At 40.7% G+C, this 13,652-nt stretch overlaps 1 protein-coding gene across 2 annotated transcripts in view; it reads right to left on the bottom strand.

Annotated features, from left to right (window-relative positions):
• The window catches only part of IPO4 (importin 4), a 359,020-nt gene that overhangs the window by 106,305 nt on the left and 239,063 nt on the right, over positions 1 to 13,652 (bottom strand). For both annotated transcript variants that reach the window (XM_077248938.1, XM_077248939.1), the window contains exons 23-24: positions 10,784 to 10,977; positions 10,534 to 10,575 (exon numbers count right to left, since the gene is read on the bottom strand). In XM_077248938.1, the coding sequence (XP_077105053.1) occupies positions 10,534 to 10,575; positions 10,784 to 10,977 (236 nt within the window). The remainder of the gene's footprint in view (positions 1 to 10,533; positions 10,576 to 10,783; positions 10,978 to 13,652) is intronic.

Genomic DNA, 13,652 nt, shown 5'->3' with positions numbered 1-13,652 from the left:
GCAGAGTGCTATGTGATGTTTTATTGCATAGCACTCGGCCGTACTGTAGGGCAGTGTGACTCCGGCCTAATAGGGATAAAAGTTCCTCGTTTTGCCAATCGATCCAGGTCCCGCATGGATCAAAACATGATTACCTATCCACAGGGGGTTGTTAGGTAAAAACGAGTTAACTAACCATTAATAACATCATCAGAGTTATGCCTGTGTTGGCACAACTCAAAGGTGAATTTAAAGCGCTTTAGGACGCTCTGTCTCTTTATTCTATTCTGCACATATGCACATAAACATACAGTGGGGGAAATAACTATTGAACATGTCAATTTTCTAAGTAAGTAAGCTGAAATCTATCAGATTATTAGAAAGCAATCCTGCCACTTAGTGAAAAATAATATCAAGAAAAATTAATAGATATATTGTAGCGGCGCTAGTGCAGGTGCATACGGTCAGCTGCGAGTATAATCCCAAACCACAATGGGAGAATAGAATTAAAAGACAGATATATAATGTAATACCTGCGCTTAAATATATGCACTTGTAAGATACCACAGAATACAAAAAGGTTTTTATGAACAATTATAATTTTTGTTGGTATGCAATAGGCTGACTGATGCTGTATGTTCAGAAAGGCAGTTTCAGGGGAATATATATGGATTCAACTAAGGTAAAAAACAAGGTATTTAGTAAATTCCCTTATTTAGCAGGATGTATGCGATAATCTCAATTAGTATAAAATTCTACTGTTTGCAGGTGCGCACAAAAAATCAAGCATAATAAATGAAGCCTCAGTGGTAGATTTATCTACCAAGTTAGTGCTAGGAAAACGGCAGGACTTATTAGGTCAAAGTACCTGTAATCAAGGTACACGTTGTTTCCAGGAGCAAAAGTCCTTTTAGTGTAAGGCAATTAAATGTTACTTATCTCCTTAATCCTGGATTGTCGGCTTGCAGGAGAGTTTTCTGAGCGCGCTGTCCCGGCTGGTGACAGGCGCTCGAGGTGCTTCGCTAGTACTAAGCAGCTGATTGCAGGACCTGCGTGACGTTCGGGTCACGTGACTAACCCGGTCACGTGGTGCCCCTGTATGCAGTACGGCGTGTGAGAAGAGCCAATAACCAACGCGTTTCGGAATGACAACGGATTCCTTCATCAGGGTTGGCTCCCTCTGCGTCACAGGGCTTTAAATACCCTCAGTGTATCAAGATCATAAGTTATTAATCAAAAGCAAATAGTTCCACTTCATTATTTAACCCCTTGGGTTTGAGAGTGTCCAGTTCAAAAATCAATCTTGTTTCCTCTCTAGACATATGTTTTAAATAGTCCCCATTCCGCCAATCCTTTTTCACCACTTTTATGCCAGTTACTTTGACCCCTTGCAAGGATCCCCCATGGCAAGCTGCAAAGTGTTTGGACAGAGGGTGTTCATCATACTTATTTTTTATACTGCGCAAATGCTCATTAATTCTTCTGCAAAGGGGGCGTTTAGTGCACCCTACATATAATTTTCTACAGGGGCACTCGATCGCGTATATAACCCCCTGTGTGGTACACGTAATGAAATCTGTGATCTGTATATGGATATTATTCTGAGAAGCCACAAACTTCTGCTTTGATAAATGCAAGGACCTACACATTTTGCACTTCTGGCAGGGAAAAAAACCTTTTATGGATTGTTTAAAGTATCCCACGTTCATATTTGATTGTGCAAAATTCCGTATTGTAGGAGCAATAATTGTGCTTAAATTACGTGCTTTCCGGAAGACGAAGCTAGGGTGGTCTGATAATTTTTCCCCAATCACTTTATCATCCTTTAATAGAGACCAATGTTTATTAACAATATTTTAAAAATTTTTTATATTAGAATTGTACTGGGTGATAATTGGAATAGACACTGAATTCTTTTTATTATCTTTAATATTTCTTATCGTGTAATGGAGAAGTTGTTCTCTGGGGATATCTTGAACTATTCCCTGTGTTGTTAATAGATGCTGATGATTGTAACCTTTATTTAAAAATTTATCAATAAGAGTATTGGTTTCCCTAACATAATCTGCATTATTAGAACAATTTCGATTTGACCTCATAAATTGACTACGCGGGACATTAAGCAGCCATCTTGGTAGGTGGCAGCTGCCCATTGAAATGAAGCTGGTAGAATCAGTTGGTTTAATGAACGTAGATGTATGAATTTTGCCCTCATCAATAAAAACATTAAGATCCAAAAAATGTATGTTAGTTTCTCATCAATAAAAACATTAAGATCCAAAAAATGTATCATCAATAAAAACATTAAGATCCAAAAAATGCCGTTTTCCTAGCACTAACTTGGTAGATAAATCTACCACTGAGGCTTCATTTATTATGCTTGATTTTTTGTGCGCACCTGCAAACAGTAGAATTTTATACTAATTGAGATTATCGCATACATCCTGCTAAATAAGGGAATTTACTAAATACCTTGTTTTTTTACCTTAGTTGAATCCATATATATTCCCCTGAAACTGCCTTTCTGAACATACAGCATCAGTCAGCCTATTGCATACCAACAAAAAAGGTAATTATTCATAAAAACCTTTTTGTATTCTGTGGTATCTTACAAGTGCATATATTTAAGCACAGGTATTACATTATATATCTGAAAAATAATATCAGTTGGTTCAGCCGATGGCCTGTAAAAAGTTGTCTCATTACTAAGGTGCCACACAAGAAACAACTCATGATGGGTGAAACTAGTGCGCGGTCTCCAGACCTTCGTAGCCTTATTATTGAAAAATATTCTGATGGAAAGGTTCCAAGGAGCATTGTTGGAGCCATAACCCTCAAGTGCAAAGAACATCATATGACCATAAACCGGCCACTACCAGGTGCTCGCCGCAAAATTTCAGACAGAGGAGTAAAAATAATTATCAGAAGAGTTGTCCAAAAGCCAAAAACCAAAAGTGGAGAGCTACAGAAAGACCTAGAATCAGCAGGTACAACTGTTTCAAACAAAACTAAGTAATGCACTCAACCTCCATGGCCTGTATGCACGCTTACCACGCAAGACTCCATTGCTGACGAAATACCATATTCAAGCTTGTTTAAAGTTTGCTCAACAACATTTAAACAAGTCTGTGAAATACTGGTAGAATATAGTCTGGTCAGACGTGATCAAAATTTTTCTCTTTGGATGCCATAACACACAATGTTTGCTAGCAAAAAGGCAGTGCATATCACGCTCAAAACACCATACTCACAGTGAAGTTTGGAGGTGGGAACATCATGGTGTGGGACTGTTTTTCAGCATACGGCACTGGCAAACGTCATGTTGTTATTAAATTAAGGATGAATGGACAAATGTACGGAGATTAAAATCTGATGACATCTTCCAGGATTATGAGGATGAAATGAGGGTGGTCATCTCAGTAAGACAAGGTAATGATCCCAAACACACAGCCAAGGAAACTCAATTGGTTTCAGAGAAAAAAAAAAAAAAGTAAAGCTGCTAGACTGGCCGAGTCAATCACCTGACCTGAATCCAATAAAAGATTTATGGAAGGAGCTAAAGCACAGAGTTCATAGAAGGATACCACGGGACCTTCAGGATTTTAAGAGTGTTTGTGTGGAAGAATGGGACAAAATCACAAAAGAGCAATACATGTGACTAGTTTCTCCATACAGAAGGCATCTTGAGGCTGTTATTTCAATAAATTTCAGTAAACGTGTTCAATACTTTTTCCCTGTGTCATTTCTCATGATTACATATACCGTATATACTAGAGTACAAGCAGAGTTTTTTAGCACATTTTTTATCCTTGAAAGAACCCCCCCCCGGCTTATACTCGAGTGCAGGTCTCCTTAACCCCTTTACCCCAAGGGTGGTTTGCACGTTAATGACCGGGCCAATTTTTACAATTCTGACCACTGTCTCTTTATGAGGTTATAACTCTGGAGCGCTTCAACGGATCCCGGTGATTCTGACATTGTTTTCTCGTGACATATTGTACTTCATGGTAGTGGTAAAATTTCTTTGATATTACCTGCGTTTATTTGTGAAAAAAACGGAAATTTGGGGAAAATTTCGCAATTTTCCATCTTTGAATTTTTATGCAATTAAATCACAGAGATATGTCACACAAAATACTTAATAAGTAACATTTCCCACATGTCCACTTTACATCAGCACAATTTTGGAACCCAAATTTTTTTTTTTGTTAGGGAGTTATAAGGGTTAAAAGTTGACCAGCAATTTCTCATTTTTACAACACCATTTTTTTTTAGGGACCACATCTCATTTGAAGTCATTTTGAGGGGTCTATATGATGGAAAATACCCAAGTGTGACACCATTATAAAAACTGCACCCCTCAAGGTGCTCAAAACCACATTCAAGAAGTTTATTAACCCTTCAGGTGTTTCACAGGAATTTTTGGAATGTTTAACTCCTTCATGCCGCGGCCCATTTTCGTTTTTGTGTTTTCGTTTTTCGCTCCCCTCCTTCCCAGAGCCATAACTTTTTTATTTTTCTGTCAATATGGCCATGTGAGGGCTTATTTTTTGCGGGACGAGTTGTACTTTTGAAAGTCATCATTGGTTTTACCATGTCTTGTACTAGAAAATGGGAAAAAAATTCCAAGTGTGGTGAAATTGCAAAAAAAAGTGCAATCCCACATTTTTTTTGTTTGGCTTTTTTGCTAGGTTCACTAAATGCTAAAACTGACCTGATATTATAATCCTCCAGGTCATAATGAGTTCACAGACACCTAACATGTCTAGGTTATTTTTTATCTAAATGGTGAAAAAAAATTCAAAACTTTGCTATAAAAAAAAAAAAAAAAAAAAAAGCACCATTTTCTGATACCCGTAGCGTCTCCATTTTTCGTGATCTGGGGTCGTGTGAGGGCTTATTTTTTGCGAGCCGAGCTGACGGTTTTAATGATACCACATTTGTGCAGATACGTTCTTTTGATCGCCCGTTATTGCATTTTAATGCAATGTCGCGGCGACCAAAAAAACGTAATTCTGGTGTTTCTAATTTTTTTCTCGCTACGCTGTTTAGCGATCAGGTTAATGCTTTTTTTTATTGATAGATCGGGTGATTCTGAACGCGGCGATACCAAATATCTGTAGATTTGATTTTTTTATTGTTTTATTTTGGATGGGGCGAAAGGGGGGTGATTTAACCTTTCATATTTTTTTAGTTTTTTTTTCATATTTTTAAAAACATTTTTTTTTTTACTTTTGCCATGCTTCAATAGCCTCCATAGGAGGCTAGAAGCTGGCACCACTCGATCGGCTCTGCTACATAGCAGCGATCTGATGTTCGCTGCTATGTAGCAGAAATACAGGTGTGCTGTGAGCGCCGACCACAGGGGGGCGCTCACAGCAGGCCGGCATTAGTAACCATAGAGGTCTCAAGGACCTCTATGGTTACCATCCTGATGCATCACCGACCCCCGATCATGTGACGGGGGTCGGCGATGAGGTCATTTCCGGCCACCCGGCCGGAAGCGCCGGTTAAATGCCGCTGTCTGCGTTTGACAGCGGCATTTAACAGGTTAATAGCGGCGGGTGAATCGCGATTTCATCCGCCGCTATTGCGCGCACATGTCAGCTGTACAAAACAGCTGACATGTCGTGACTTTGATGTGGGCTCACCGCCGGAGCCCACATCAAAGGGGGAGACACGACATGCGCTGTACTAGTACGGCGCATGTCGTGAAGGGGTTAAATAAAAATAAACATTTAACTTTTTTTCACAAAAAATTTACTTCAGCTCCAATTTGTTATATTTTACCAAGGGTAACAGGAGAAAATGGACCCCAAAAGTTGTTGTACACTTTGTCCTGAGTACGCCGATACCCCATATGTGGGGGTAAACCACTGTTTGGGCGCATGGAGTTCGGAAGGGAAGGAGCGCCATTTGACTTTTCAATGCAAAATTGACAGGAATTGAGATGGCACGCCATGTTGCGTTTGGAGAGCCACTGATCAGGGTGGATAAAAATCAATGTTTTTTAAAAAAAATCTAAAAAATCGGATTTTTTTGATTTAAATCGGATTTTTTTGATTTAAATCGGATTTTTTTCAATAAACTGCTTTTTGAGGAAAATATTTTACCATCCAAAGGTTCTTCCATCATGAGATAAAGCTGAGTTGTTTAACTCAGTAGAATAAAGGCTGTATATGTGTAACATTCACAATGCCATGCTCTTCCAGAGGTTTCTGTAGGATTAGTGGGCAGTTTCTCTCCTATATTATCACAGACGCTCGCTTTACTTACGCAGTTCTCAAAACTGAATTTGACTCCGCAGAGGTCCCAGCCTCTTCTTCATGGCAAAAATGTTACAACATGAACAGAGTTGAGAAAAAGACCTTAATCCTATTGTTCTACAAACCTATGAATACAGAATCAACCCCTTCAGTGCCAAGTCCAAGAAGTTAGACAATATGTTTCTGATTGTTTGGAGTGGAATAGATCTGCACAACACAAGAAGAATGTGAATCTAAGTGTTTTGAGGAGGAAGGGCAAGCAGACAAAAAAATGAAAGTGAAACTTTGAGCACAATACTGCAGCATAGCCACAGACAGACAAGTCTGGATCTGTTTGTGTGTACGATCTGAGGTTTATTACATTCTTTCCTTATAATGGCAGCAGGCCGTAAAAGAGACCCAGTTTGGGAATATTTTAATGAAGCTCCTTCGCCTATCGGTAAGGCAGGCATGCGTGCAAAATGCAAACGATGCAACAAAGAGATGCAAGGCCTGGTGGCGTGAATGAGGCAACATCATGAGAAGTGCGGTGATGAAGATGACCAAAGAAACACTTCACTATCAACATCTTCATTTCCCTTCTGGTTGCAGTTTTCATAATGTGATTTCAAACGGCAAACAAGTCCTTGGATATCCTTTTGACAGTATTTGCACTTTGCTCTTGCACCTTTCTTTCCAAGATCTGCTGCTGGCATCTCAACAAAATGAACCCAAATAGGGTCTCTCTTACGACCTGCCATGGCTCACACAGATCACTTATGAAGTTTGATTGTTACTACAGCCAAGTACTGCTGACTATCCAACAAGTTTGGGCATGTCAACTGAATGGAAAAAGAAACTAAACCAAAAGTGAAACCAAGCTAGAAGTGTGGAATTAAAGGGGCAGTATGAACAAAATGTGGAGGCTATTAATAGTTTATACAATTAAGACATGCTGCTTTTAAACACCTACCTATTGCCATATAGTAAAACAAAAAAGATTTTTACTTACTTTGGGGTCCCCCCCTCACCCTGGCGTTAGATCGGTGCCCCTAGTTTCGTCCGTGTAACTATGGGCGCACATGCGCACTGCTCTCACTTCTCATTTTAATCGTGATTTATATTAAAAAAAACCTTTTGATTTAAATCAGTGATTTAAATCATGATTAAAATCATGATTTAAATCGATCCGATTTAAATAGAAAAAAATCTTTTGATTTAAATCGTGATTTAAATCATGATTTAAATCGACGTGATTTAAATCAATCCACCCTGCCACTGATGTGACTAAACATTGAAACCCCCCACAAGTGACACCATTTTGGAAAGTAGACCCCGAAGGAACTCCTCTAGATGTGTTGTGAGAGCTTTGAACCCCCAAGTGTTTCACTACAGTTTATAACACACAGCCGTGAAAATAAAAAAAAAAATTTTTTCCACAAAAATTATTTTTTAGCCCCCAGTTTTGTATTTTTCCAAGGGTAACAGTTGAAATTGGACCCCAAAAGTTGTTGTCCAATGTGTCTTGAGTATGCTGATACCCCATATGTTGGGGTAAACCCCTGTTTGGGCACACGGGAGAGCTCGGAAGGGAAGGAGCACTGTTTTACTTTTTCAACGCAGAATTGGTTGGAATTGAGATCGGACGCCATGTCGCGTTTGGAGAGCCCCTGATGTGCCTTAACAGTGGAAACCCCCCAATTATAACTGAAACCCTAATCCAAACACATCCCTAACCTTAATCCCAATGGTAACCCTAACCACACCCCTAACCCTGACACACCCCTAACCCTAATCCCAACCGTAAATGTAATCCAAACCCTAACCCTAACTTTAGCCCCAACCCTAACTGTAGCCTTAACCCTAGCCCCAACCCTAACCCTTGCCCTAACCCTAATCCTCATGGGAAAAGGGAAATAAATACATTTTTTTAATTTTTCGCTAACTAAGGGGTGATGAAGGGGGTTTGATTTACTTTTATAGCGGGTTTTTTAGAGGATTTTTATGATTGGCAGCTGTCACACACTGAAAACCGCTTTTTATTGCAAAAAATTTTTTTTGCGTTACCACATTTTGAGAGCTATAATTTTTCCATATTTTGGTCCACAGAGTCATGTGAGGTCTTGTTTTCTGCGGGACGAGTTGACGTTTTTATTGGTGACATTTTCAGGCACGTGACATTTTTTGATCGCTTTTTATTCTGATTTTTGTGAGGCAGAATGACCAAAAAACAGCTATTCATGAATTTCTTTTGGGGAGGCGTTTCTACCGTTCCGCGTTTGGTAAAATGGATAAAGCAGTTTTATTCTTCGGGTCAGTACGATTACAGCGATACCTCATTTATATCATTTTTTAAATGTTTTGCCGCTTTTATAAGATAAAAACTATTTTATAGAAAAAAATAATTATTTTTGCATCGCTTTATTCTGAGGACTATAACTTTTATTTTTTCTTTGATGACGCTGTATGGCGGCTTGTTTTTTGCGGGACAAGATAACGTTTTCAGCGGTACCATGGTTATATAAATCCGTCTTTTTGATCACGTGTTATTCCACTTTTTGTTTGGCGGTATGATAATAAAGCATTGTTTTTTGCCTTTTTTTTTTTTTTACGGTGTTCACTGAAGGGGTTAACTAGTGGGACAGTTTTATAGGTCGGGTCGTTACGGACGCGGCAATACTAAATATGTGTACTTTTATTGTTTTTTTTTATTTAGATAAAGAATTGTATTTATAGGAACAATATATATTTTTTTTTTTTATTATTATTTTTTTTACACATGTGAATATTTATTTTTTTTTTTTACACTATAACATTGCCCCAGGGGGGGCATCATGTTATAGTGTAAGATCGCCGATCTGACACTTTGCTGTGCACTTTGTCAGATCGGAGATCTGACGTGCACAGCTCCTGGAGGCTTCCCGGCGCCTGCTCTGAGCAGGGGCTGTGAAGCCACCTCTCTGCAGGACCCGGATGCCGCGGCCATCTTGGATCCGGGCCTGCTGCAGGGAGGAAGTAAGAGACCCTTGGAGCAACCCGATCACATCGCGGTGCTCCGGGGATCTCAGGGAAGCCCCCAGGGAGCCCCTTCCCTGCGCGATGCTTCCCTATACCGCCGGAACACTGTGATCATGTTTGATCGCAGTGTGCTGGGGGTTATTGTGCCGGGGGCGGTCCGTGACCGCTCCTGGCACGTAGTGCCGGATGTCAGCTGCGATAGTCAGCTGACACCCGGCCGCGCTCCCTCCGTGAGCGCGGCCGATCGCATATGACGTACTATCCCGTCGGTGGTCATACAGGCCCACCCCACCTCGACGGGATAGTACGTCTAATGTCAGAAAGGGGTTAATAGCAGGAAGTGCAGTGAATATTCATACCCTTTAGTAGCGGGCACACGTAATTGCACAGCCGCTGCTAGCATAGGAACAAAACGCTGCGAGGGAGCACAGGGACGGTAAGTAGGATGGTATATATTTATTTCATGTTTTTCTGATGAGGGCCATACATACCAGGATCGCGATAAGGGGGCCATGCATACCAGGATAGGGATGAGGCCATGCACCCAGGATGGGGGTGAGGAGGCTATGTATACAAGGATGGGAGATGAGACCATGCATACCAGTATTGGGATGAGGGGGCCATACATACCATGATAGTGATGAGGGGCTATAGATACCAGAATAGGGATGAAGGGGCCATGCACACAAGGATGGGGATGAGGAGTCCATGCAGACCAGGATGGGGATGAGGAGGCCATGCAGACCAAGATGGGGAGGAGGAGGCCATGCAAACCAAGATGGGGAGGAGGAGGCCATGCATACCAGGATGGGGAGGAGGCCATGCAGACCAGGATGGGGAGGAGGAGGCCATGCAGACCAGGATGGGGATGAGGAGGCCCATGCATATGAGGATAGTGATGAGGGTGCCATGCATAACAGGATAGGGATGAGAGGGCCATGCATACCAGGTTTCCACTAGAGTCAAAAAGTATTCCCAGTTCTTTGCGGTAAAATTAGGTGCCTTGGCTTATATTTGCGTAGGCTTATACTCTAGTATACACAGTTACATAATTTGTGGACAATTATGGTTTGATTTCTTTCGCTGTGTGGACTCGATGGGTTGTCCTCGAAATCTGGTGAGAATGTCAAGTCAATAGTACTTTTAGAAATATAATTACTTAAGAAAGTAAACATACTTTTGGTTATTTCAATAAATGAAAATTTAAACTAAAAAGTTGAATTAAAAAAAGTTTTAATTAATTTTAATGCCATTTTAATTGAATCAGTTAAAAAGAAACTGAAAAGCATACCTGTTGCTCATCGTCTCCTTCAGCTTCATCTTGACATGCAGTCTGTAAGTAGAGAAAAAATAATTGGATTTTGATGTGGGTTGGAAGGTTTTCTTCCCATTCTCACTTGAGTCTATTAAATGGGACATAATCACATGCCAAATATCTGGTGGGGCAGTTGCCCATTCTACCAATTGGTTTGGCACAATTTGATGAGATTTTTTAATACACATTTTTGTATTGTTCAGATACTGGTATTGACGTTGCATACCTTGCTCTGCAGCACTGCTTTGATGACACTGCATATTTCTCCAAGCTGCTCAGGTCCTGAAACGCAAGGTTCCTTTACATCTTTAAGTACATTGTTTAAAGATTCTAGGATGGTCATCACCACTTCACGGTCTTTATCTTGCTTTGCACCCTGTATATAGGTAGCGATGACAATTCCCAAAAGGTGAAGCAGAGCTGTTGGAAAAGATACAGAGGAGTAGGCAAAAGCACAATTAAAACAAAGAAGAGAGTTCTATGTAGACAATTTTTCAACTTCTCTCAATGTCACCAAGTAATTTCATACATGATCAGATAATATATGCCATTATGATGTAGGTTCCCACACTACTGCAAAAAGTCGGGCCATTTGTATAACCTCTCCACATAAATACTAAATGATTTTCAAAACTACCTATATTTAAATTAAATAGGTATTATTTTCTTAAAAATTTATTTTTGTAGTTACTGTAAAATCCTTTTCTCGTCACGTTCATTGGCGGACACAGACCATGGTTACAGCTGCAGCCAAAAGCAGGCAGGCACTAGTCAAATGTTTCCCCCCTTCCACCAGCTGTACCCCTCCTGCAGGCAGTTGAATCAGTTTGTAGTATCACAGCTTGTAAACGCTTTTTGTAGCCAGGCAAGAGTCTCAATTCATGTTTGAGAGATTTTCATCCACTCTTCCTTGAAAAATTGTTCCAGTTCTGCGTGATTCCTGGGTCGTCTTGCATGCACTGCTATTTTGTGATCTAGACACAGATTTTGAATGATGTTCAGACTAGGGAACTAGGGCCATTGTAAAACATTCAGCTTGCGCCTTTTGTGGTTTATAGTGGATTTTGAATTGTGTTTAGGATCATTATCCATTTATAGAAGCCATCCTTTTTTCCAACTTAAGCATTTTTACAGATGGTGTTATTCAAGAAATTGTTGAAATTTCATTGAATCCATTATTCCCTCTACCTGTGAAATGTTCCCTGTGCCATTAGATACAGCGCAACGCCAAAGCATGATTGATGCACTCCTACGCTTAAAGGGGTTTTCCCCACAAAGATAATTTTAATCAACACTTTAATCAATAGATCTTTGAATAATAAGTTCACAATTAAGGCTATGTGCACACGTTGCAGAATTGCCGCGGAAATTTCAGCTGCAATTCCACAACTCCTGCCCTGGGAATAACGCATGCAGAATTGGCATGCGTACTCCCGCTAAACACTAGCGTTTTGCAAGCGAAATTAGCTTGCAGAATGCTAAAGTTTTCCAAGCGATCTGTAGCATCGCTTGGAAAACTGATTGACAGGTTGGTCACACTTGTCAAACATAGTGTTTGACAAGTGTGACCAACTTTTTATTATTGATGCTGCCTATGCAGCATCAATAGTAGAAAGATATGTTAAAAATAATTTTAAAAAAATCGTGATATTCTCACCTTCCGACTTCCACCGCAGCCTTCTCGCTCCTCGAGATGCTCCCATTCCCAGCGATGCCTTGTGACAATGACCCCAGATGATGTAGCATCACGCGAGACCGCTACGTCATCACAGGTCATTGTCGCAAAGCATCACTGGGAACGGGAGCATCGCGAAGAGCGGGAAGGCTGCGGGCGCCGCTGGAAGGTGAGAATATAACAATTTTTTTAAATTTTTTTTTTTTCACAGGTATATGGCTCCCAGGGCCTGGAGGAGAGTCTCCGCTTCTCCACCCTGGGTACCATCCGCAGATGATCCGCTTACTTTGCGCATGGTGAGCATGGCCCCATGCAGGAAGTAAGCGGATCAATGCATTCCTATATGTGTGGAATCCCCGCGATTCCGCACACAAAATTAACATGCTGCATATTATTCCGCAATGCGATTCCGCCGCGGAAAAATACGCGGCATAAGCACAGCATTGCGGAATCCCATTGAATTCAATGGGCTATGTTGTGTATGTGTTTTCACGGCGAAAAAACGAGGCAAAAACGCATGCAATCCGCAATGTGTGCACATAGCCTAAAGGTGTTCAACCCCTTAAAGACCGCTGATACACCTAGAAGCTGACACAACTTTATCAGCTCTGCTACAAAGAGACGATGCTCAGATCGCCTCTATGTGGCTGAATTGCAGACTTGCTATGAGCACCGACCACAGGGTGGCACTCACAGCAATCTGGCATCAACAACCATAGAGGTCTTCAGAAGACCTCTGGTTGTCATGCCGACACACCGGTGACCCGCGATCATGTGTCGCAGGTCACGGGTGTGCGCATTTACGGCCGTTTTTTTTTAGAATCAGTCACAATCCGTCGTTTTTAGAAAAAAAAAGGATCCAGCAAATGTTGCTGCTGGATCCATTTTTATTTCCCATAGACTTGTATTAGCGACGGATTCCTTCCGTTTCATCCGTCGTAAAGTTGTTGTCAGTCAGACGGAGACAATGTACATACTAGCGTTTTTTGTGTACGTCGAAAAGACGCACAGAGACTAATCCTGCGGTCTCTCAGTCTCATTCTGTTTCTTTAAATTCGGGCTGCAACTACTTCAACGGATCCGTCAAAAAAACGGATCCAGTGCATCCGTTTTTTTACAATCAGCACAGGATCCATCTTTTCAAGACTTTCACGGATTGTAACTGATTCTAAAAAACGGATGTGTGAAAGAGGCCTTAGTATGTGTTTTTCTAATGAGTTTTTTTTTTTTTTTTTGCCTGTTATCGCGGAGTCATGCTTTAAACAAAGCTGTTTGTTTTTTTATACTTCCTGGTATTTGTCTTTAACAAAACTTTATTAATACATTCATGTGTGGATTACAGACTTTTTTGATGCTTTTCTGCCACGGAAACGCACTAAAAATGCATGGGCATTTTTTACCTGTGGATTTTCTGCAGGTA

The sequence above is a fragment of the Ranitomeya variabilis genome, chromosome 1, assembly GCF_051348905.1.
Source record: "Ranitomeya variabilis isolate aRanVar5 chromosome 1, aRanVar5.hap1, whole genome shotgun sequence".
NCBI lineage: Eukaryota > Metazoa > Chordata > Amphibia > Anura > Dendrobatidae > Ranitomeya > Ranitomeya variabilis.
The sequence above is the reverse complement of the archived record's forward strand: the minus strand, read 5'-3'. Positions and strand labels throughout refer to the sequence as shown.